Consider the following 26632-nt stretch of genomic DNA (forward strand, 5'->3'; position numbering starts at 1 on the left):
TATGCATTATGATACAGCCTTTAATTACATGATCCTTCAAAAAAAAAAAAAAAAAAAGAGCAGCCCTAGTTCATTCAGTGCACAGGAGGGACCTGCTCAGGGGAGCAGAGGTTGGGTAGTGAAGGAGTCTGTTCTTTATAGGACCCATCCCTCATTTGTTGCAGAAATTGGGAAGTTTGTAGTGAACAAGGCAGGGGAGCTAGCTAACAGGAGCAATTAAGTGATCCTTGGGGTGAGTTTGTTGTTTGTTAGCTTGTTGTTGTATGCTTGCTTGCTTGAAGTCTATAGTGCAGTCTGTTTTGGGGGCTGTGTACTGAGCCAAGCAGTCTGCTAAACTAGGCTGAGAGTTTACTAACAAGGCTCTAGCTTGCTACTCTTCAATCCCTAATCCCTTTAGGATACCATGAGAAGGGGATGGGGCTAACTCACAGAGAACAGGAGTTTAAAAAGCCAGCTCAGAGGCAACCAGAGGAGCTAGTGAACAGGTGAGTTTTGCAAGGGAATTTAGAGAAGGCATGCAAGTGGCAGATACACCTAACAAACACACTCTAAACTTAAACCAATATCCCACTCTATCACCAAATAGAAAAAACCCTGCAACAGTTAAAATAATGCAGGCAGATGTCCCGCAACAGAGTGGGGGGCTATCCAGCTTATTGCACTAAATGCAGCATATACAATTACCTGCCTTATGGGCAGGTTGCATACATGTGCATATGTTGTAAGCAGTTCATGGCCCTCAGACACACAGATCAGGCTCTTGAGATGATAGTGGCTGAAATGGGAGACCTAAGGGAGACACAGAAGCACACAGAGGCACTTTCAGAGACACAGTAGGGCAGGCCCATCCCCAGTCTGACAGCCTCTGTGCTGCTGAGAAAGAAGAAAGTCTGAGGGAATGAAAGCATCAAGCTGGAGCAGACAGAAACAAACCCACCATTCAGATGAAGTCATGGTATCCTCTCATGCTGGGGATGCCCCTCTGAGGGAGGGAACCCCTGTTATTGGGAAAAAACAGGTAATAGTAATCGGAGATTCAATTATTAGAAATATAGATGGGTTTGCAATGACCGGGAAAACCGCATGGTGAATTGCCTGCCCGGTGAGAAGATTTTCAGATTTCTCGAGACATCTAAATAGACCAATGTGCAGTGCTGGGGAAGAGCTGGTGGTCGTGATACATGTAGGTACCGGTGACACAGAGAAAGGTAGGAGAGAGGTCCTGGAGGCCAAATTTAGGATGCTAGGTAACAGATTGAAGTCAAGGACCTCCCTGGTAGCATTCTCTGAAATGCTTCCTGTTCCACACTCAGGGTCAGCTGGACAAGCGGAACTGTGGGGTCTCAATGTATGGATAAGACTATGGTGTTGGGAGGAGGAGTTTATTTATTTATTAGGAACTGGAAAATTAATAATTTATTTATTAGGAACTTGGGAACCTTTGGGAAGGGAGAAGCCTATACAGGAAGAATGGGCTCCTCTTAAACCAAAACAGAACCAGATTGCTGGCATGTAAAATGTAAAAAGTCATAGGGGAGTTATTAAACTAAGGGCTGGGAGAAAGCTGACGCATGAGGAGGAGCACATGGTTCAGATAAAGACATCTCTTGAGGGGAATTCATTAAAGGGGAAACTCCATTTTAGGGGTGGCCGAACTTACTGATCCTCCAAGCCACATACAATAATCTTCAGAAGTTCGAGAACCAGGCGCGGTAGCCGGGGCTCAGGGCTTCAGCAGGAGCAGGGCTGCGGGACGTGCCTGCTGCGGCTCAGGGCTTTAGCAGGAGTGAGGCTGTAGCCCTGAGCCCCAGCAGGCACACCCCACAGGGCTGAAGGCCCAAGACCCTCCCCTCCCCCAGGACAGAAGTCCCTAACCCCACCACCATGCCGCAGGGCAGAAGCCCTGAGCTCCCCCCACCCCAGTCTGGTAGCTGGAGAATGTAGTGGAGGTCTGAGGGGGCTCCGTGTGCCACACTTTAACTGTAAAAGAGCCGCATGCAGCTCATGAGCCGGGGTTTAGCCACCCCTGCTCTGTATCCGAGGAGAGAGGACAGGACAGAAGTTGATAAAGCACCAGATAGGAACTGAACAGAAACAATCAAATGAAAAAGAGTCCCATTCAATTACATCACATGAAGGCAGACAAATAAATATAGAAATGACAAATTTTGTAAGTGCTTCTATAAAAATGCTGTAAGTCTAAATATGCAGTGCTATTGTAGACATTTTGGTCCCAGGATATTAGAAAGAAGAGATAGGTGAGGAAATATCTTTTATAAAGATTAGTCCAATAAAAGATATTACCTCACCCACCTTGTCTCTCTAGAAGTCTAAATACTAAAATGGGTAAACTTGAGTGCCTGATATTAAATGATGATATTGATATAATATGCATCACAGAAACTTGGTGGAATGATGATAATCAACGGGACATGGTAATACCAGGGTATAAAAAATATACAGGTCACGCTGATAGGGGAGTGGCACTATATGTGAAAGAAAGCCTAGAGTCAAATATATACAAATCTTAAAGGAATCCTCTATAGATAGAAATTCTACGAACAATAAGACTATAGCAATAGAAATATACTACTGACCACCTGACCAGGACAGTGATTGTGAAATGCTCAGGGAAATTAGAGAGGTTACAAAAACAGAAAGCCCAGTAATAATGGGGATTTCAACTATCCCCATAATGACTGGATACATTTCACCTCAGGATGAGATCCAGAGATAGAATTTCCAAACACTATAAACAACTGCTTATTGGAGCAGCTAATCCTGGAACCCACAAGGGGAGAGGCAATTCTTGATTTAGTTCTAAGTGGAGCACAGCATCTGGTCCAAGATGTGAATACAGCTGAACCACTTGGCAATAGCAACCATAATGAAATTAACTTTAACATCCTTGCAGGGGAGAAAATACCAAGAAAACCCACCACAGTAGCATTTAACTTCAAAAAGGGGAACAACGAACAACAACGACAACAAAAGGAGGAAGCTAGTTAAATGGAAATTAAAATAAAGAGTCACAAGAGTGAAATGCCTGAAATTTGCATGGAAACTATTTATAAACACCATAATAGAGACTCAAACTAAATGTAATCAATCAATCAATAAATAAATAAGAGGACCAAAAAATGCCACCACAGCTGAACAGCAGAATAAAAGAAGCAATTAGAGGCAAAAAGGCATTCTTTAAAAACTGGAAGTCAAATGCCAGTGAGGAAAATAGAAAGGAACATGAACTCTGGCAAGTCATATGTAGAAATATAATTAGGTAGGCCAAAAAAGAATTTCAAGAGCAACTAGCAAAAGGCACAAAAACTAACAGCAAAAAAAAAAATGTTAAGTATATCAAAAGCCGGAAGCCTGCCAAACAATCAGTGGGGCCACTGGACAATCAAGGTGCTAAAGGAGCACTCGGAAGAAAAGGCCATTGCTGAGAAACTAAATGAATTGTTTGCATTGATCTTCACTACAGAGGACATGAGAGAGATTCCCACACCTGAGTCACTCTTTTTAGGTGACAAATCTGAGGAACTGTCCCAGATTGAAGTGTCAGTAGAGGAGATTTGGAACAAATTGCTAAATTAAACAATAATAAGTCACCAGGACCATATGGTATTCACTTAAGAGTTCTGAAGGAACTCAAATATGAAACTGCACAACTAACTGTGTAACCTATCGCTTAAATCAGCCTCTGTACCAGATGACTGGAGAATAGCTATTATGACACCAATTTTTAAGAAAGGCTCCATAAGTGAGTGTGGTAATTACATGCCAGTGAGCCGAACTTCGGTACCAGGCAAACTGGTCGAAATCATAGTAAAGAACAGAATTGTCACATAGATTAATACAATATCTTGGGGAAGAGTCAAAATGGCTTTTGTAAAGGGAAAATTGTCTCATCAATCTATACGAATTCTTTGAGGATGTCAATAATCATGTGAAAGCGGCAAAGAGTCCTGTGGCACCTTATAGGCTAACAGACGTATTGGAGCATAAGCTTTCGTGGGTGAATACCCACTTCGTCGGATGCATGTCATGGAAATTTCCAGAGGTAGGTATAAATATGCAAGCAAGAATCTGGCTAGAGATAACGAGGTTATATCAATCAGGGAGAATGAGGCCCACTTCTAGCAGTTGAGCTGTGAACACCAAGGGAGGAGAAACTGCTTCTGTAGTTGGCTAGCCATGCACAGTCTTTGTTTAATCCTGAGCTGGTAGTGTCAAATTTGAAAATGAGCTGAACTCAGCAGTTTCTCTTTGAAGTCGGTCCTGAAATTTTTTTGCTGCAGGATGGCTACCTTTAAATCTGCTATTGTATGTCCAGCGAGGTTGAAGTGTTCTCCTACAGGTTCCTAATTAGGAATGGTAATATACAAAAACCTGTATTGGGACTTGTACTGTTCAACATATTCCTAAATGATCTGGTAAAAGGGGTAAACAGTCAGATGGCAAAGTTTGCGGACAATACTAAATTACTCAAGATAGTAAAGTCCAAAGCTGACTGGGAAGAGTTACAAAAGGATCTCTCTAAACTGGGTGCCTGCGTAACCAAATAGCAGATAAAATTCAATGTTGATAAGTTTAAAGTGATGCACACTGGAAAAAAATAATCAATACATACAAAATGATGGGTTCCAAATTAGCAGTTGTTATTCAAGAAGAGATCTTGGAATCATTGTGGACAGTTCTCTGAAACATCTGCTAATTATGAAGCAGAAGTGAAAAAATCCTAAACAAAAATGTTATGAACCATTTGCAGAGGGATAGATAATAAGACAGAAAATATCATAATGCCAGTACACAAAATTCATGGTCACCTCTCCTTGAATACTGCATGAATTTCTGGCCACCCAATCTCAAAAAAGATATTAGAATTGGAAAAGGTACAGAAAGGGCAACAAAAATAATTAGGCGTATGGAACAGCTTCCATATGAGGAGACATTAAAAAGACTGGTCATCTTAGAAAAGAGAGGACTACGGTGGGGACATAATAGAGGTCTATAAAACCATGACAGGTGTGGAGAAAAAAAATGTTATTTACCCCTTCACATAACACAAGAACCGAGGGGTCTCCCAATTAAATTAATAGGCAAGAGGTCTAAAACAAACAAAAGGAAGTACCTCTTCACTCAACAGACAGTCACCCCATGGCACTTGTTGCCAGGGGATGTTGTGAAGGTCGAGTACAACTAGTTTAGAAAAAGAATTAGATAAGTTCATGAAGGATAGCTATTAGCCAAGATGGTTAGGAATGCAACCCCCATGCTCTGGATATCCATAAACCTCTGACTGCCAGAAGCTGGGACTAGATGACAAAGGGGATGGATCACTTGACAACTGCCCTGTTCTGTTCATTTCCCCTGGTACTGGCCACTGTTGGAAGACAGGATACTGGGCTAGATGGACTGTTGGTCTGACCCAAGTATGGCCATTCTTATGTTCTTATGACAGCAGAAAGAAAAAGAACAGTTTCAAGGCAAAGCAGCTGAATGCTGTCCTGGAGAACTGGATTCTATCCCTGCCTCTGCCACTTGAGTTCCTGTGTGATTCTGGGCAAGTCTCTTACACCAAACTTTTCGCAGGCAGTCACTTCTGCGTGTAATTAAAGGCAGTATTATAATGCATACACTCAAGAGGGTCAAATTAAGGTTGCATGGGCAACGTTTATTCTGGAATATCCTAATTTGAGAGTGCTTGACTTTTCCAGCTTTTTAATGCTTTCTAATTCTTAACTTTGTACTTCCTGTTTTTTATGAGACCAACTATAACTAATCTGCAAGTTTTTTGTTCATAAATTTCTTTAGATTTTTATGTGCTATTTATATAACATTTACACTGTTGTTGTCTTCAGTGTATATTTTATTGCCATTGTTATCTTTGTGAAGCTCAATATTTCACCACACAAGTGCCATGTCAACCAATATATTGAAAATAATTAAAACTGTTTTCAAAACAAAAACTTCTTTGGAATTTCAGTTTTAGTGCAACTTTTAAATTACCTTTTTTCTAACTATATAACAGAAAACTGAGCAAGGACTCATTTTTTCCCACCTTTTTTTAAAAAATGAATGTCAGTCTCCAATTTGTAACAAGCAGATAATATACATGAAAAGGAGCTGTAATTTTGTACCTTATTTTCATGCAACCCTTTTTGAGGAGAGTAACAAACAACTGCTCTTTGAAAAGAACCAGTATAACTTACCACATTGCAAACTCAAAGGAGCACAGCAGGCGCTTAGCCAAACCCATTCTGCTTCCATTACAGTTCCTCCTGTGACCCTTCTTTGTAATAACGGGTCATCTGAGGTAAATCAGCTAGCAAAGGCAGCCATAGCCATAACAACCAGGGCAATCGTGATTCTCTGCAAATATGCTAATGAACTGGACAGAGTGAGCAATGAGTGACCGATTATCTCTGATATCACAATGTTACTGTTCAGGCGGCAGCAGGGAGCATCAAACATGCACTGTGTGGGACAAAGAATCAGGTGCTCCAGTGTTCCCAAGTTTTCTACAAAAAAAAAAAATCCAACAACATGCAAACAGAAAATTCATACTGGAAATCATTCCACATGAATTAATGAGCGGCCAAAATCTGGTTCAAATCCCCCCTGACGTTTACAAAAAAGGGTTATAAACAAAAGTTGAGACTCTGAGGTATAGACCCAGTAAAACAGAAAAATTTGACACCAACTTAATTATTGCCTCACTACTGCAAGACCATAATAAGATTGCAAATAGATATCTTTTTTAAAATAGGCCATCACCCCATGGTGTCAACATTGCTCCTGAAACCAACCATTGAATTCAAATTGTGGGTTTCCTTCCTTCTTAGCACAGAATCAAAGGCAGCATCTCCACAGTGAAGCATGTAACATACTGTACTCTCCATTACAAGGCTGATCTTGTCCCTCCTCTTCCATAACTTCAACTAAACAGCTCCTTGTCCCTTGAAACTTTTGTCTGCCAGCCAAGAAGTTTATGACAAGGTTTGGGGAGGCTCAAACAAGCAAGTTATGAGATATAAAGCATTATTAAAAGGTTCATTTTCAAACTTAACTCTATCCTTAAATGGTTTTGATTTGGGGATATAAATTAAAGACGGAAAAGTCCAACTAGTACATCCTATGCCAGTATAAGATAATTCCATACAATTTAATTTTCTAGTTCTAAAATGTTTCCAACACTGTCTTTTGGTGAATACACCACAGTTTAAGAGATCTAGACCGTTAATAATCCATTTTTTTCTGATGTTAACATTAAAGTTTGGTTTACCTAATTTCATCCCCGTACTACAAGTTACATATTTTTATCAGCCCAAGTAATTCCCTTCCTTCTTCGGTGTTTACACCAAGCCTTTGTAGATTGTTGTAAGCTTTCACCCTATCCCCTTAAGCAGCTCTTATCCTATACTGTTTGTTTAATTTTGCCTATACTGTCTGTTTAATTTTAATCTTTCCTCGTAAACTTGTCTATCTGTGACAAGATGCATAGTTATTACTAGTATATGAGGAGTTAATTTCAGCTTCCTTTTCCCTCCTCATAGCTTAGATCAACTCTCTGAGTAAAATAAACTTCTATCCTACGGCTTTTGCCATTATAAACACGTAATGAAAATATCCTCACAGCCCCAACCAACGAAAGTTTTAAGTGTAGACTTGCCCAGAGGGAGAATGCCTAAGGCTTTCCCATCCAGATTCTGAGGCTGGATTGATCCCTATGTTTAGGTGGTTGTTTATTTCTCTTTTTTGCTTATGTTAACTTGTTTTGATATGTATTTATAAAAGGTTCTCACCTGCTGAAATGGACCTTCCTGTCTGTTACTGCTCAGCCATTCCACCAATTTCCACTAACTCATTTTTGTTGCTTTTTTCTAAATTCCCTTGTGAACATCTTCTTGGCACTCAGATGCCCACATTGAATGCAGTTTTCTAGAATCCTATTCACCCAAGTCCGAACAGTGAATGATCTGCACCTTCCTGCGCCCTGACATACTGCTTCTTTGTGGTCAATCCAAATTTACATTGGCAATATAAGAATAATCAGTTCAAAAGAGAAATCATTCCATTAAATGACATGCTTAATAAAACGCTTTAATTCCAGTAGTCTTTAAATGGCTTTGAACAGGCAAAGGATGGGAAATAAGTTGCCAAAGCTAATTGGAAACAATCATGGCTAGTTTTCAACAGTTCTGAGCAATATACCATGTGTAGCCTTTTGATGAGCTTGTGTTTTGTTTGTTTTTAATCTGAAGGATGATGGCCCCTCTGGTACTGTAGATCCCAATCACGCCTGACTCTCTTTAATTCAATAAAACAAAATGTTTCTTCAGTAACAAAGAATGCCTAGTGAATAGACACACCACTACAAAGATTCTCTTAATATCCAAATTGTATGTAATGATTCACTAAGGGAACTCTTATCTGAATTGGTTTTGAAATTACACTCAAATTATCGCCTTAATGAGTCAGAGAAAATTCCATCAAAGGAACATTCATCTGGCACTGCTGCATCTGGGTACATCAAGTTTTTTGTTCCCCAAATAAGAGACTTGAATGTTGTGAGTTTCTATTAATTATGTCTTTGAAGACAATAAAAATGTCATCAGTGTAAACTAGGTCCTTTTAGCATGTTTTAAATTTATACAAAGAAAAATAGAATCTGGCCAGAGGTATCTACATTAAAGACAGAAAGACTTTGTGGTACAGCTTTAGACAAAACCAGACTTCATTCCATTGTTTGCTATATTCTATAAATACATAGTGAAAATATTACCCCAAGAGAAGTAAATCCGGAACTCCATAGTTAGCATCCTTCATTCCTAATACTGAGGTGGTCTAATGAAAGTGTGGGACCCCAAATTCCACTTGTGGTTCAGAATCTAAGCATGGCAATATGATCCAAGGATAACATTTTATCCTTAATGCTGAATATCTTTGTTTCTGTGCAATCAGTGAGAGCCTTATCAATATTTCAATGTAGTTTTGTGTGCATTTGTATATTTGTAATATTATAGTACAATTTAGCATCTTCAACAATTGGAGCTCAAATTTCCTGGAGACTATTTCAAAACACTCAGAATGAAGCACTAAGTCATTTCAAAAGGCAGGCCTTTCTTACTGAAAACCTTCAGGATTTCTTCAAAAACAGATATACTCTGAGGATTCAAAGATTTTGAAATGATGTGCCCAGTGTATAATCTCTCTTTTTCAATTCCCTTCTCTTTCCATATCCTATTGTGCAACCAAATATGATATTGTACTGTATCTTTGATGCATTACAAATTTGTATTACCTTTTTTGCTCCTACGATACTTGTATCACTATTTCTTTAAGATTAGGACGACTCTGGAAAAAAAGTGTGCATAAAATTTTACCTTAGACTTCTATCTCCCCCACTGCAGCCCCCTCACCCCCTCAAAATTATAATTTTACAAGAAATGTGAGTATATAGTGCAAAGCAATGTTACACAAGGGACAAAAAGCTTTAATTAAGGCTTAGGTTTTGCTCAAACTTCCCTGCTGTTTAAGCCATAGATTTCATGATCCAATAACAAGAAACAGTTCACTAACTAAAGCTGCTGTTCAGAGCACAGCAAAGTTCCAGATCATCTGTACTGGTAAAATCTTTTTATTCTGGGACATCAAGTCAGCAGCTAGATTGTTGGAGTGAATTAAAATGGACTATATGAGGTACATAAGGAAGTCCCTGTGGGCTGAGTGGGAGTATAACTTTTGCTATTAATTACATCCCTGCTTCAGAAAACATTCCAGAGTTCTGAATACAGCTTCTGAAATGTACTGTAGTATTAAAATGGCTTGGGTCAGAAACTGGAAGTTTGTGTTAATGCAGCTTTAAAACTCAACAATTTTCAGGTGGTTGTAGAAGTTATGTGGATGTTCCTCAAATTAATTCTAATTTATGTACTCCTTCGGCAGAATAAAATCTCCAGTGGTGTCCCAGAGCACACTCAATAACCTGTTCACCAGAACTTTTGGTAAATTAGGATTCCATTGTATAGTCACACAGTGATTTTCTGTGGATATGATATTGCATAATACAGAGGCCCAGTCACTCCTCATGTCTCACCCTCATTAGAATTTTTTTATAGCCAGAATACAAATATTTGTAGTTTATCCTGAGGCTGTTCCTCAGGGTAAACCACAAATGTTCACGGCCTGAAACAAATATCTGGGGAGTGTCCAGACTGGCCGTTCTTTACAGAAGTATTAATTACAGTGAGTTATTTGGCAATCAATTAACTCAACATAAAAAAACACATGGCTAAAAACACCTTAATCACTATCATTCAAGTGTCATTAAAGATACTATCCACCAGGGATTTTCACTCTTATTTCCTAACACAAGATGTTAGAAGAGTGAGAATCCTGTCAGAATGATAAACTTCAGAGAAGGAGAATTACAACCAGTAAGTCATTTTCTCTTCTGGGTTTATCACAGTCTCTGAATTTGCCAGAACATGTTTTATTCTGATTCAAGTATTGTATATAAGCTACTATTTTGATTTTACTTTAGTCTGTCGCACGTGGCAGTCCCTTCCCTGAAGACTTTACATTCTAATGAAACAATACACAACGAAAAGAGAGAGGGGGAAAGAGAACACAAGAATTTTTAAAAAAAATTTTTTTTTTTGCATTTACCCTACCCTATTACGTATTTTTAACACTGTAATATTTATCTATAATACACACACAGCCAATAGTACTGTCACAACCTTATGGAACAAAGCAGGGCTCTGCACACCTACCCCCACATTGAATGAGACAGGTTTTGCCACTTTGTTTTTAATGTTGTTCAAAATTCCACATAACTCTATTACTTCTCCATAAACAGTGCCATTGGAACTTTGGGAGATTTATTTTAAAGAACAGCATATCATCAGTCGTAAATTTTCAGGCATGCGTGAAGTACAATTCTAAACCACTACTTTAAACCATAATTTTCCCATATGAAAATGGGGATAATGATATTGACATCCTTTTGAGATCTGCTGATGAAAAAGCTCTAGATAACAGCTAGGTATGATTATTTTTATTATTATTATTATTAATTATTATTATTATTATTAAACCAATTCAGAATGGATTTTCATTGCAACAGCTAAAAGGTACATCTAAGGGGCTACGAAATTCACCCCAAAGCACAAGGCCTATGCACCACTTAAGTCTTCAAAATAGGACTTAAGTAGCACTTAGGCACTGCGCTGGCCCTTTGCACATGAGAGAATGTGTGTTTGGGGAGCCCTTATGGAATAAAATATGAACCAAAAACTTTAGATGAAGAAAAATAAGAGCTAAAAGTTAGCATGTTTATTTTAATCAGGCAAGAGAATGACTGAGTCAGAATGAATTGTTAAAAGCCCGTGGTGAATACACAGAGCTGTTAGCAACAATGATTAAATGATTCTAATGATTACACTGCCTGAAGTACTGGTGAGGTGATGTGAACATCTGGGTTTCCAGTGTAGATCTTAACATAACCTTTTAATAAAATCCATCTTCATAATGGCCACTGAGGAATATTACTCCCATAATACAACTTGCATCCAATTATTCAGTGTAACACTTGTACATTCTGTCATTCACATATCATTGAAAAGTTTTATTCGAGTTCTATTTTGTTAAAGTTTAACCTTTTAAATATGTTTCCTTTAACTCAGTATTAACAACATTTGCTCCTTTGTAACAGTTATTATTTCCATGGAATTTAGCTGGCAAATTTTCAGCTCAGGAAGTTGTGTGCGCAACTTCTGCCATTGTAATGGAAGCAATGCTCTTCACTTCACCGGCACTGGATCAGAATGTAAGGAATGGTTACTTTCCCTACAGAAACTGTAGTTCTTTGAGATGTTGCATTCAGTGTAGATCCCACTGTAGGTGCGTATGTGCCTCACATGGTTGGATTTTCTTTGAATAGCAGGGTCTCTCAAGGCCATGCATGCACCCTGTACCTCCTCATACTCCCACACAAGGGCATTCCCTCATAATTCAAAGCCCATGGTGGCTGAAGACTCCATAAAGGGGAACGGAGGGCGGGTTTGAGATCCACATCGACCATAACATCTTGAAGAAAAACAGTTACTGTATTTCTTTCTTCTTCAAGTACATGTTTGTGTGAACCTCCTGTAGGTAACTGGCAAGGAGTATCCCCTCTGAATGGTGGGAATGAGGAGTATAGCTGCATCAATCAAACAGTGATTGAAGCACTGTTCTCCTGAACTTGGCATCTGACCTGGCATCTAAGTCCAAGGAATAGTGCTTGACAAAAATCAGTGGGTTAGTCCACACCACTGCATTACAGATCTCTGATATTCCTGAAGTGGGGGGAGCCTGTTGCTCATGGTCTGGCAGAATGATGTTCAGTGGGACAGGAACACCAGTCAGATGATAACACATCAAGATACACCGTGCTATACATTTTGTTACTCTTTGCAAGGAAGTAGCTTGACTTTTAGAATCATAGAATCATAGAATATCAGGGTTGGAAGGGACCTCAGGAGCTCATCTAGTCCAACCCCCTGCTCAAAGCAGGACCAATCCCCAATTAAATCATCCCAGCCAGGGCTTTGTCTGGCTATAGCTATAAACAGACAAGGCAACACACTGAATGGTTTGGCCCTGTCACTATAATGAAGCAAAGTCCTGGATATATTTAATGTGTGTAATTTCTTTTTTCCTTGTGCTGATTGTGTCTCTGGGAAAAAGGAAAGTCGGGTGATTTGACTGGTTCTGATGAAAATCAGAGACCTCTTTAGGAACGAACTTTGGGTGGGGCTGCAGCACTACTCTGTCTTTCAGCCTATAAATGCCTGAAGCTCACTCACTCTCCTTGCTGAAGTGATAGTCACTAAGAAGGCTGACTTCCGAGGAAGGTGATGAAAAGAACATTTTGAGAGTGGTTCGAACACAGGCTCCATGAGCCTCAGGAGCACTAAATTGGGAAGGTGTGCCTTTTCCAATTTCGAGTCAATCACAGTTCCTATGAACTCTATCATCTTGAATGGTGTGAGTGACAATTTTTTGTCATTCACTAGGCCCAGATGGGTGAATAAGACTAGCGTACATTCCAACTTGCCACCATTTCCCACTACAATCTGCCCTCAACAGCCAAGTATGATGAATGCCCTGCCTTCTCAGGAGGGCTGCCACCACTGCTAGGCATTTCATAAAAACCCTTGGTGCCATGAAGAGTCCAAACGGCAGTACCTTATACTGGTAATGATTTGATCCCATCATGAATGTCAAGTGTTTCCTGTAGGCCAGGTGGATGACTATATGAAGATATATATCTATTGTAAGTCAAATGACACAAACCAGTCTTCAGCCTACAGAGATGCAATGAGGGAGGCAAGCACTGAATCTGCGGTGTATATATTTGTTTGGTCTTCGCAGGTCTAGGATAAGATGAAGATCTCCTTTCATCTTCAGGAGAAAAAAAAATATTAGGAGTGGAAGCCTCTTCCCTGTACTCCTGAGGAACATCCTAGATGAAGCGACAAGGCCACTTCTTTTTGTAAGAGTTTCTTGTAAGAAGGGTTTCTGAAGAGATAGGGAAAGGGATTAGGCAGGAAGAAAGTTGTGGAAATGACTGGAACATCCATGGGCAACTACGTTCAAACCACCATTTGTCTGAGGAGATATCGGACCAAGCCTGATGGAAAGGGGAAAGGTAGCTACCAAAGACTGGCTCCCAACTGGATGACAGTCAAGCATGGATGACACAGGAAATAGATGATGTGTGTCTCCTTGAGCATGATGTCTCAATAATATCTTTGCTCCAGTTCCCATGCCAATGCTGTCCCCAGCGGGGATCTTGACAGTTTTGTTAAGGCATACCTTGGTCCCATAATTGGAGCAAGCTGAAGGTTGGTGCTGATGTCTTTAGCAGTGCTGATGCCAGCAGTGTCAGCATACTTTGCACCACTCCTTTGGCACTGGATGTAGACACCTATCCTTAGAGGAGTGATGCCTCTTTTCCTCTCTCAGAGGCGGTGCCTTTCTATGCTCAGAGCCATCGCTGGTCTTCATTCAGCCCTTCCTCTTGGCATTGCCCCAAGATTGGGTGGTGGTGCTGGCTCCAGTGACACACGGTCAGTGCCAAGTGTTCTAGTTCTGGTGCTGAAGTGGTTGCCAGCACTAGTGCTGAATGCCCTGGTGCCAGGATGATCAGCATCAATGTGACCAGAAATCAATTTCAACTGAGTTTTCTTCCCTGACTTCCTTTTGCTGCTGGACCCTAACTAGACCGGCACCCTATGGGGTCATCCTCACAGACAACCCTTTTGGTTCCTTGGAGGTGCATGTCTCCTCTGGGTCTGATTTAGAATCCACCATGGAGGTTGGCATGAGGCACCTTGCCCCGTTTCACAGGGAGATATATTTCTGTTTAGACGGCTCTTTTAAGGAATCCAAATTTTAAAAATTAACAAAGGTATGATGGGTGAAGTATTTCTTCACAAACTAATCTAGAAGACAAGTTTAAACCTCCGAGAAAAACAGTAGGTGGGACACTCAGTGGGTTCCATCTCGCTGCCATGGGTGGTAAGAGGGAACTGAGGGACAGTTTCAACTGCTCTGTCCTTTACGCCCTCACACAGGAGCATGAGGTGACACGAGGTGCCTGAGCTGCCCCAATGAACACTGCTATTAAAAAAATCCAATCTCATGGGCACGAGGCATATGTGCACCTACAGTAGGATCCAGACTGAAACATACGCGAAGGAGAACCTCACATACAGGTGATCTGTTCCACATACCGTATGTATTACATAACAAGAATGGAGCAACCAGACATGTTGTCACCATCATTGCCATTACATGAACTAAAACAGAATTAGTTTTCAGGGTGCCTTTCAGCATTTATTCCACCTCCTTGTTTCTTTTCAATTCTACCACCTGTTCCTTGCCAAACTAGCCCAATACAAGTCTTTGAGCAGCATGAGCTCTCCACTGCCTGTCTAATACAAGCTGTTTGTATTCGAGTGGCATCTAGAGGCCCCAACCAAGAACGAGGACTCACAGCGCAAGATGCTTTACATACACATGGTAAGACACACTCACGGCCCCAAAGAGCTTACAATTTAAATAGACATGACAGGCAAAGGTGGAGGAGAATAGGAATATTATCCCCATTTTAAAGATGAGCAAATAAGGTAAAAGGGATTTTCCCACAATCACACAGGAAGTCTGTTGCATAAAAAGGAACTGAACCCAGGTTTCCTGAGCCGCAGTCCAATGCCTTAACCTCAAGGCAACCACTCCTCTCACCTGTTACTCTTCCCTTCTCGCTTTCCCCAAAATGGCAAGTTTGTGCACATTCACATTTGGATTTAGAGGATATTAGAGAGCAACCACAGCTGAATAAATTGCTTATTAAATAGTGGGGGAAATAACTTTAAATAATGTCAACTTTCGTATTCAAGTGTCAAAAGTCATTTATGAAATCCACACACAAGCCAATACATTTTCAATTTAACTAAGAGTTTCTGCTGAAATCATGTCTATGAGACAACAGGCCCCCTCTCCCATATTCTTGTTAGTTGCTTTTTCTGCTACACCACTTTTTTTGTTGTCACTCCAGGTGCACCAAATCATTACAGGTTTACATGGCTTCATACCCCTGCTCTCTGGCCAACTTTCAAACAGACACTTCCTTTTCTGTATTTTCAGAGGCTTTTGGTCTTCATAGTTCTCATTTCGTGACTGACATCTCCAACTGGCTGTCAAACCCTTTCTTACTGAACATCTATTTTTAATTCTGAGCCTCTATTTCCAAGTCAAAATCTTCTCAAATTTCACTTCTCCCTATGGCAGGGAACTTACTTATAATTTATTATTGTAATTTTGAAATTAGTCATTTCATCCTTGTATTAATTCTGTACAGTCTATTGATTTTATTTAATAAGTACATACAAAATCCAGGCCTCTTAATAACTAGCACAGGCAAAATATTGGGGGCATTCCCAGGTTCTTGATGGTTGAATTAATCCTTTTATTACATTTCAGTGGTTAAGAGCACCTATGTTACCCAAATACCAGCCACACCCCCCACTCGCTGAGAGAGTGGAGGAGAGCGCTCTTGAGATATGGCTGGAGAGCTGGGAATAGATACCTCTGGGACCTTAGCAAGCATGAGGAAGGGTGGTGCCCCATCTGTAACAACAGCCTCATGCATAAGTAGAGCTTGGGCAGAGCTTGAGGGCCCTTCGTTCCCACCAATCACACTTGCACATTGCAAACTGGTAACTAGAGGGGTGGGGTTTTGCCTTCCTCTGAGCACACAGGAGATTTGGCTTGGGAGGGAGTATTACAATGCTGATACTTATTTGTCACAACCATAAAGCATGTGTCCAGTACAGGTTAACTGAGGTAGCAGAGAGCCATGGGCAGAAACCCCTGCTGTGCAGCGTAGGGAGGGTTTCAATGTCAGGTGCAGAAAGAGGCATCCTTCACTTAAACCTTCATCCACTGCAGGAGGAAAAGGTGTGGAAGGGGAAGGAAATCTGCAGCTTTCCTGGTCTTGATCCCCAGATTTTGCAGGAGAGGGTTAGAGGTGATGTCCCCTTCATGTCTCCTCTGCCTTTTACAGCCATTTGTTTGGGAACTGCTCTTCATTTATCCTGCCAGAGAGCTTGTGTAGGCAGGAGATGCCTGGCTGTTCCTTCCCTACTTCCGTTACGTCATAATTAATAAAAATCACACCCTTTGCATAGGATATTTTATTTACCGCTTAATCTGTGGTGACTAAGCCACTGACAATTTATTCACACTCATGCCGATTACTTGATCTTTCAGTGTTCCTTTTCACACATATTATGCATTTAAATACAAAGGGGACAGACACCTTAGAAATACTTTAGACAGATTAGTTAAATGCCTTCATTTTGTAATTTTGAATACGACATTTAAGGCCCTTAATTCTAGAATGCTTTTCTAGCTGTATACACTCCATATACACACCCACAAAGAACCAAGGTCACTTTCTAGCTTGTTTCTAGAATCTATTATCTTATTATATGCTTATTCTAAATGCCAGGCTTTTGCCAATATTGTCCTGTTGTGGGAGAACACTCTGCTTCAAAAGACTTGCATTGCTGACTCATTCTTCCCTCTTAAATCAAAGCTTATATTTCATTTTTCCAGCTACCAACTTCCTTAATTCTTTTTATTTCTACAGGCCATTTTATTAAGTACAGCACAAAACTTCAGTGCACAGGAAAAGCTCTTCACTAAATTTACAATAAAGTTAAGTACCTCCGGCCCTGTGATATGCATAAGACCAGAAACAGCCGCTGCAACAGAGTCATAACCTGCTCGCTGAAACGCTGGACCAGTCTGACCATAACCTAAAAACAGAAAGAACTATTTAAAATGCAATCCATTACACATACCAAGAAGATACAGTTTACTACTTTGGGAAGGAAAGAATGCATAAAGTAAAATTTCTCATCAGTTTCTACACATGTGTTGTCTAGGTTATGCAAACAAGGAACAAATACTGCAGTCTTATATTTACACATACTGCCCTTCTTTAGACTAAATGGTGGTTTCTATTCCAGGAGGTTAATAATGTGCTCGCTGGGTCAATGTGTTTCCGGATGTCTTGACTAAAGAATTTTGTGTCTCCGGATGTCTTGACTAAAGAAAGGAAAGAATTTTAACTATATGGTGAAATCCTGGCCCCACTTAATTCAATGACAACACTCCCATGCTATTCACTATGGGCCTAATTCTTCCATCCTTACTTCAAAGTGATACTTTACTCCAACTGATGTCACTGGGTGACTCACAGAATAAGATACTGTTTGATGTGATTAAGAGTGGCAAAACTGACCCCTTAGTAAGAAAACCTACCGTTTATTATCACAATGAGTTTTTGATGAAAAACAACAATTTTTCCTCAACTCTATAAATAATTATAAATCATTAGCGAACACTTCGGTATTACTTCTCTTTAGAAACAGCAGAGAAGACACACGGTGCTTTCCTCCTTGGCTCTACTTACCCCACAACTTCTCCTCTTAGCAACAGTTACAGAATCTTCCACTATACCTCATACCGGCCTGCTGCACACCAACTGTCCATTGGACCCTGCTGCTGTGCACTAAACATTCTAGTGCACTTTTGATCTACTCCAGTTTCAAAGCAATGTAGATCAAAGTGCACTAGGGAACATTCAGCATAAGGCAGCACGGTCCACACAGACAGTCGGTGCGCAGCAGGCTAGTTCGAGGTAAAATTGACTATCAGTTCATCTAAACAAGCTCTTAAAGAGATACCCTTTGGATGTGCTATCTTTACTTACCCTTTCCTTCTTTTAGAACAGACGTCACTATAGTGTCAGACATTAGAAAGGAAGTCTTTATTATAGGCAGGGCTGGAAGCCCTGCCTATTATTAAGGTTGCCTGACACTCCACTATAAGACTTTGTTTTCATTTTACCATAAATTGTGATTACATCCTATTGTTAGAACATAATACAATGAGATATTTGTGTTGATGCAAGAGAAATACTTCCTTTAAATGTCTACAATTATGCCTTTTACATCTACATTTCTAGGTGCCAGACCAAGGTCTTCACAAACTGAATCTGTAGACAGTCCCTTTATAGTTCTATCAATAAAAAATTCACACAAACAAGCCCCAACCAACATCGTTATAGAGGTACAAAAACTGGGGGTAGACCAAAATGAATTTTCCCTTCCATAAATACAGAGGGAAGATCCCAGACTAATCTCTGTGGCAGCCTAAATTGCCACTGATGGGATTAGGACTTAGAATCATAGAATATCAGGGTTGGAAGAGACCTCAGGAGGTCATCTAGTCCAATCCCCTGCTCAAAGCAGGACCAATCCCCAACTAAATCATCCCAGCCAGGGCTTTGTCAAGCCTGACCTTAAAAATATCTAAGGAAGGAGATTCCACCACCTCCCTAGGTAATCCATTCCAGTGTTTCACCAATCTCCTAGTGAAAAAGTTTTTCCTAATATCCAACCTAAACCTCCCCCACTGCAACTTGAGACCACTACTCCTTGTTCTGTCATCTGCTACCACTGAGAACAGTCTAGATCCATCCTCTTTGGAACCCCCTTTCAGGTAGTTGAAAGCAGCTATCAAATCCCCCCTCATTCTTCTCTTCCGCAGACTAAACAATCCCTGTTCCCTCAGCCTCTCCTCACAAGACATGTGTTCCAGTCCCCTAATCATTTTTGTTGCCCTCCGCTGGACTCTTTCCAATTTTTCCACATCCTTCTTGTAGTGTGGGGCCCAAAACTGGACACAGTACTCCAGATGAGGCCTCACCAATGTCGAATAGAGGGGAACGATCACGTCCCTCGATCCGCTGGCAATGCCCCTACATATACATCCCAAAATGCCAATGGCCTTTTTGGCAACAACGGCACACTGTTGACTCATATCCAGCTTCTCGTCCACTGTAACCCCTAGGTCCTTCTCTGCAGAACTGCTGCCAAGCCATTCGGTCCCTAGTCTGTAGCGGTGCATGGGATTCTTCCATCCTAAGTGCAGGATTCTGCACTTGTCCTTGTTGAACTTCTATAAGCTCCCTCACAACCAGCTTCTTCCAGATACATTAGCTCCTTTGCTGAGCTGCTACTATGTCCTCTAGCCATAAAGAAGCAAGTCAGTAGCAGCGAAGCAGCCTGGTCTAGAGAATCACGCTGGGGGTTCCTCTGTTCCAATTCCATCTCTAGCATCAATTCCATTTGTGTCCTTAATCAAGTCACAACCTTTCTATCTTAGTTTCCACATCAGTAAAACAGCATTAGATAACCTTTTCAAAGACCTACAAACATGCTAAAATTCATCAGAATGTACGCAAAATTCATTTAATTTGAATTGTGCCTTGAAAAAAAAATGTAATGTTTGTATCTATGCACAGATGCCTGCAAAAGCAGTTTTCCTGAAGCAGCAGACTAGCAGGACATAAAAAGTTGGGAAGCTCACTCGCTCTCTCAACCTCTCCCCTCAAAAAAAAAAAAAAAAAAAACCCACCACTTTTATTTAAGAAAAATCATCATTTACTTTCGGGACATAAGGACACACAAATTTTCACAAATCAACCCAAAAATGCTCCAACAGGCTCCAACGATATGTGCTGTTATCTCCTGAACAGTAGCACCAAAATCATTCCAGTGTGTTTGGGTCCACTTCAAAAACAAAAGAAAAACACTCAAAACAACTCTAAGTGACTCGACAGTGAAACACACTGAAAATAAGTGAGAAATTATGAAGAACAAGAAGCATTGACCTCAGTTATTAACAGAGAACAGACATCTCAACGTGTCTATTCATACAAATGTTTTCACAAACAGGAAACATCTGAAAATTAAACATTTAGGATGTAGAAAAAAACAACCATAAAAACTCCTTACAGTGCTATTCTGATGAGGACAACTACCCAACCCCTCAAATTACTCATTCTGTACTTTTAAAGGTGACCAGCAAAGTTTTTTTGAATTTTTCTAAGAGCCTTCATATGTTAGAATATATATATTTTGAAGTTCTCCCAATAATTTTTTTTAAACCTATCATTTGATTTCAAAACATTGCTCATTACTATGTGCCAGGTGCAAGGTTAAAACCAGCTGGTGCAATGCAAAGTTTAACTAGTAGAAAGATATTATAATAAAAAAGGGATGTGAGTACAGAATTATATTTTGGACTTGGATTCTGAACTGGTAAAACCAGTATGAGGCCAAAATCCACTTTTGATGGAGGTGGTTTGCCTAGTCACAGGAAATCTGGGGTTTGAAACCGCCTGGAAAAGAGGTGGCTATCCAACCTTAAGAGTTAAGGGATGAATTGTAAGGTTAAAAGATCTAGTCGTCCCTCCCTAGACAGACAAGAGACAAAAGGATACATGTTTTTGTGCTAGTTAACTGCACAGATCACAAACAAATGAGGATTTAGCCATGAGCCTGAACAAATGTGCATATGTCTGAGTTTGTGCCTATACAGGAAATTTTGTTTTTTAAAATGTGTAGGGCTGATTTTTCAAAGTCGGGGCACACATCTGAGCAGACCTCATAGCATATGCATGCAAGTAATAAATGTGTTGTGAATAAAAATAGATGTTTACCATGCACATAATCAGTTTGGCCTTGTGTTTGCACAAATACCCAATGCGCATTTCCACTCATAAATTCAACACACATACACACACACATATGTATGCACGCAATTGCACGTGCTTATCTCTGAAAATAGGTTCCATGCTAATATTACATACAGTCTTGAATGGACAAAGTTTAGACACGTTACATTTGTTCTAGGCATTTAACAAATCACTAAGTTTGTTTTTATTTTGTCCATGTGTATTGTTTCGGGGGGTTTTGGGGGAGGGGGGAGGATTTTTTTAAAAATTAAATGTCATGATTTAGGGAATTCTCAGATTTACATAAATTTAAAAAATAATTGTCAGATGTGTAATTGCTGAAGGATTTATTTCTCTGCTGATTTTGCTTTAAAACCATGGGAGTCCTTAGAGTCCTGTCAAGTGGAATTTCTAAATAAATGGGGGAAGGATGTTCCACAATTCCAAATCTCCACCCCACAGGTTACAGCTATAGGGCCTGATCCTCTGAGGCACTGCAAGTCCTCCGTTCTCACTTCCCAAAGGAAGCTCAGCGCCTTTCAGGACACTGGCATTATAGGCCATATTTGTTTCATTCACACACTTCAAAGCAGTCAGTCACATCATCAACGTGGCGACAAGAAAGTAACACAGAGAAGCAGCAACCACTGCCAGTCTAGTCCCCAAGTACTGTCCCACAGTTGTCACTGTCAAAGCATTATTTAATATGATTTGTACAGTACATACCAACTGTCTTACGCCGCACTGAACACAACCTCTGAACGCGCACTGGAGAACAGCTCGTATATTCAACACAGCCATTTATGTCAGTGCTGGCCACAATTTCCTCTCCCCAAGCTACAGCTGCCACTGTCCTGATTCATGCTGACAAGCCGTCCCCTATCCACTGAGGAGCCCTGTTATTAATTTATGGTCCTTCCTCTCTCAGGAGTAGGAAAAGAGACATGGTATGAAACAAGTATCGAAGAACAAGTTTACTAGTCTGCTGGCGTCAAATGCGGGCCGGCATCCATCTTGCACCATATGCAGAATGCTTAAAAAGTCTGGCACAGCTTACATCCTGCCTCAGCTGGGGATAAACTAGATAACTTCTTGAAGTCCTTTCCAACCCTACACTTCTATGATTCTATATACACAGTGAACTCCGTGGTATTACTGCAGCAATCCCAGCTCCCTGCAGATGTGATGTGCCAAACTCAGGTGGAGAAAGCCATAGATCTTTACTGGCTACAATTAGCACTCTGTTTTTCAGGAAGTCCTGCACAATTACGTTTATGCAGCAGGCAAAGCAGAGTATATGACTAAACTGCTTATCACATGCAACATTCCCATCATCTCCAGGACATGAACCCAGGGTGAGAGAGGACACAATCAACCATCCATCTTTCTCTTTTGATTTATGCAAACAACTGCATGCAGTATGAGAGTGTTCAAACCCACATATGCCTACTGTACCATGCGCAGGATGCTGCTGTTCCTGGGTCTGATTTTCTTCAAGTTCTGAGGAGCCATTATGCTGAAAGTGACATATGATAGGAGGATGAGATGAAGATGAGGCTAATATGAAATAATAAAGCAGTTCACAGTCACAGTTGACAGAATTCCAGACATTACTAATACTAGAAGCTTAGGGTGTGTACAGGGCCAGTATTACATTACAGAGCAACAAGAGAGAATGCAGGTGTCAAGGAAAATTCCCCTAGCCAAACTGAAAGATAATAATTATGTCAGGATAAAACTAGTTCACTTCCCACTAGCTGGAGGAATTATTGCAGAAGCAATTGTATGAGACAGCCTTTGTCCAGGACTAGGTTTCAATCAGATGTAACAAAAGTGAATTTATATCAGAGAAAGTTTCACCTGTAGAATGCATGATGACACTTCCTGACAGACACTAGGACTGAGAGAAAGTATTTCTTCTCCCAGATTTTTCCAACTGAGTTAGTACAGAGAATTCTTTCCCAGGTATCTGCCTGGTGGCTCTTGCCCACATGTTCAGGGTCTAACTGATCACCGTATTTGGGGTCGGAAAGGAATTTTTCCCCGGGTCAGATTGGCAAAGGCGGTGGGGGGTTTTCACCTTCCTCAGCAGCACGGAGCACGGGACACTTGCAGGTATAAACTAGTGTAAATGGTAGAGTCTCTGTAACTTTAAACCATGATTTGAGGACTTCAGTAACTCAGCCAGAGGTTAGGGGTCTATTACAGGAGTGAGTGACATTCTGTGGCCTGCAATGTGCAGGAAGTCAGACTAGACGATCACGGTGGTCCCTTCTGACCTTAAAGTCTAGGAGTTGGATCCCAGAACTCAATCAAAATACAGCAGCTCTTGTCTGAAAAACCACACGTAAACTAATTCTGCCTAGCTGGGGTGGCATTCCTGCTCATATGAGAGGGTCAACCAGTCAGGGACACAGGAGAAATCCCATCTGACCTATTTTAATGAAAGGTGCTCATCTTGAAACATCACAAGCGACAATAGGATAACAACATTTGCAAATATAAGAGCAAAAAAGTTTTGCAAAATAAATTACTATTAAGAGTCCACAGTCACAAAATGTTCTAACTATTGCCACACAAGTCAAATCCCAAAACTGCTTGAGGACTTTTGTCACCCAAGACAGACTTTTTTTTTTTTAAACACAATTCTGTTAATGAAGTAAAGGAATCCTTGAGGGTATCCAAAAAGGTAAAATTATGACTAACAAGACAAAATATTAGGAAGGAAAAAAATTAGGCTGAAAAAAATCAAGAAACACTTCATAACGGTGAACGTTATTAGAACTACAGAGTAGTGTCACAGGTGAAGTTGTCAAAGGTCTGATGTTTGAGATATTTAAAAGTAACTACACAAGAAGCTAGAAAATACTTTCTACACTAGAGAACACTCCTGCACTGGTATGGTGAAGAAGTTGTGTATGTCTTTTCCATCTCTAGGTTTATAATGCCACGTTAGCCATGAAATAGTTTTTCCTTTTGCGCCAAATAAAAGTGGCATTTTTTGCTAGACTTGTAACAGACTCACTCATCATAAATGTTAAGAAAGCTGGCAAACCAAATGAAGATGTTTGCCCCCTAAAAAACCCCCATGTTTTCATCTGTGGATCTTGTACTGTTCCCGGATAGGTAGTGCAACCATATTTAGAGACTCTTTGTTTCCTTATTTAAGGGTTCCCGATGGTAAGATGACAGAATTCCTTACAGATGTATAAAAAACAGTACTCTTTGCCTACGAGTTGTATGTAAGCACCAAGGGCAAACAGATACCAGTAAAGTAAAATGTTTTGCAACACTGTCATTTAAAGGGACACCAACTTAAAAATCATGTCTGCTGAAGTTTATTCTCAACTTACTATTGTTACAAATAACATCTACAAATATGATAAAGCGATTACTGAAAACATACTTTCCATGATTTTTCAGTTTTGTTTTGTTTCACGCCTTTCACAACTCTGTGTTTTGTCAAGTTTCACTGTTTCCCAAGCAGGGTAAGTCATTTAAACACTGTTTGAGCCTTTAAAAAGAAAAAAATGACTTGCATTCAAATTGATGTCCCTTTAATTAATTGCCAGAGGAAACTCTAAATAGGACATTCCTCTAAAAATGAATGTTAGCATTTCTTATTGTCAGCCAAAATATTGTCCAAAATATTAATATGCTATACAAAACCAAAACCACCGTTTCTGCACTTCTTCACAATCCACTAGCAAGATAAACTTTTATAAGATTAAATATAAAACACATTGTATTGGGGGGAGGGAGGAAGCAAAATGGAGACATGCTGTCAACAAAGACCAATTCCCTGTAGTTAGATTCCCACATGACAAATGACATAACGTCAGTCTGTATAGGATATTCTGAGCAAAACACAGAAAATGTGTTCAACACAGGCATTTCTACAAATAGGAACTAAGTATCGTCACAAATTCAATCCAGATAGATGGATATCCCTACTGAATAACAAATTAATGAGAAACACCTTTAGACTTGTTCTACTGCCAAAAGAAAACATTCAATTAAATACAGCCTACATCTTTATTTAATAAAGATTAATGAAACAAGCAGAAGAACACAAGCAATTCTCTATTATGAGAAAAGCCAAAATGTAAGAGACACATTATATGAATCTTTGTAATGTCAGAGCTGCCAGATATGTTAGCAGAAAGAATAATTACTTTCGGAAAATGCCTGCCATGTGTTGGTCAAAAGAAAAGGAAGTACAGCTTCCTGGGTCGGCATGCTTAAAGCAGATCAGAACCGATATGAAAAAGGTGAAGCCAGAGCAAATTGTCAGGAGAGATGAAAGAGCAAAAAGTAAACCTGTGACAGCAAATATAAAACTCTGACTGACAATCCTGCAAATAAAACTCACTACATTTCATCTCCCAACTGATAATTCTGGATATGTATACAGTACATCCCCTATCTATCTACAAATCTGCCATTTGTAGTCTTAGATTGTAAACTCTTTGGGGCAGGGACTGTTGTTTTTTGTTCTGTGTTTGTACAGTGCTTAGCACAATGGGGCCCTAGTCCATGACTAGGGTTCCTAGTCACTACGGTAATACAAAAAAATAACATTAATACAGCAATTACTTTACTCCTTCTATATATGTTAACTGAAATGCTGTAAGTCCCTGTTATAAATAGCACTGCTTTGTGTTATAAATCTATATGTAAAGGATAAAATAATATGAGTAAACGGCATTCAAGAATACAATTATAATTTTACTGTGTTTTAGCTACCTAAAGGCTCAAGAGAGATTTTTCAAAGGGACATACGCCAGTTAAGCACTCAAAGTCCACGGACTTTTAACGGGCTTGAGGTACTCAGTGTCGTTAGGCTCCTTTGAAAACCCCAACCTCAGTTCTGGGCTTGAACCAAAGCCATTAAAGACAATAGGAATATTTCCATTGATTTCAATATGCTTTTAATCAGACCTTATAGCCTTCCAAATCATGAATTTTGGCTACTCACCAGGCCTGCTATAATTGCAAAGAGATTTCTAGGACAACAGAAGAAGATTTTTTCCTGCATAGTCTAGGGTGCAATGATCTACAAGGATAAGAGAGCGTATGCTAATATTAGCCTTTATCCCTCAGTCAGTATGCATTTTAATCAGTTATATATTGAACCTCAGTCTGGGAAGCTGCTTGTATCTTGACTTAGAGTAGCTCTACTACATGACCTTAGAAAAATAGTGAGATTTAGTAGTCCGTCTTCTGAAAAAAATTATGATCTTAAAAATAAATACCTGGAAGAAATTAGGCTTAGTATCATCATGGATTTTTTTTTTTAAATACATTGGAAATATTTTTTCCCCTCATGGTTGTATAAATAAATAATTAATTTTTTTTAAATCTTCCAGTCACAGTCTCTTAAAACTAACAATCCACTCCTGGGTTAATCAAGGTGAACTCGATATACCACACACATTTGCCTTCACTTTGAAATTACTATTAAGGTAAGTAGAGGTAACTGTC

At 39.9% G+C, this 26632-nt stretch overlaps 1 protein-coding gene across 15 annotated transcripts in view; it reads right to left on the minus strand.

Moving 5' to 3' along the window:
* Positions 1 to 26632, minus strand: part of SUGCT (succinyl-CoA:glutarate-CoA transferase) — a 481412-nt gene that overhangs the window by 403803 nt on the left and 50977 nt on the right. For all 15 annotated transcript variants that reach the window (XM_007058722.4, XM_037890011.2, XM_027821213.3 and 12 more), the window contains one exon: positions 17287 to 17378. In XM_007058722.4, the coding sequence (XP_007058784.2) occupies positions 17287 to 17378 (92 nt within the window). The remainder of the gene's footprint in view (positions 1 to 17286; positions 17379 to 26632) is intronic.

The sequence above is a fragment of the Chelonia mydas genome, chromosome 2 (genome assembly GCF_015237465.2).
Source record: "Chelonia mydas isolate rCheMyd1 chromosome 2, rCheMyd1.pri.v2, whole genome shotgun sequence".
NCBI classification, from domain to species: domain Eukaryota; kingdom Metazoa; phylum Chordata; order Testudines; family Cheloniidae; genus Chelonia; species Chelonia mydas.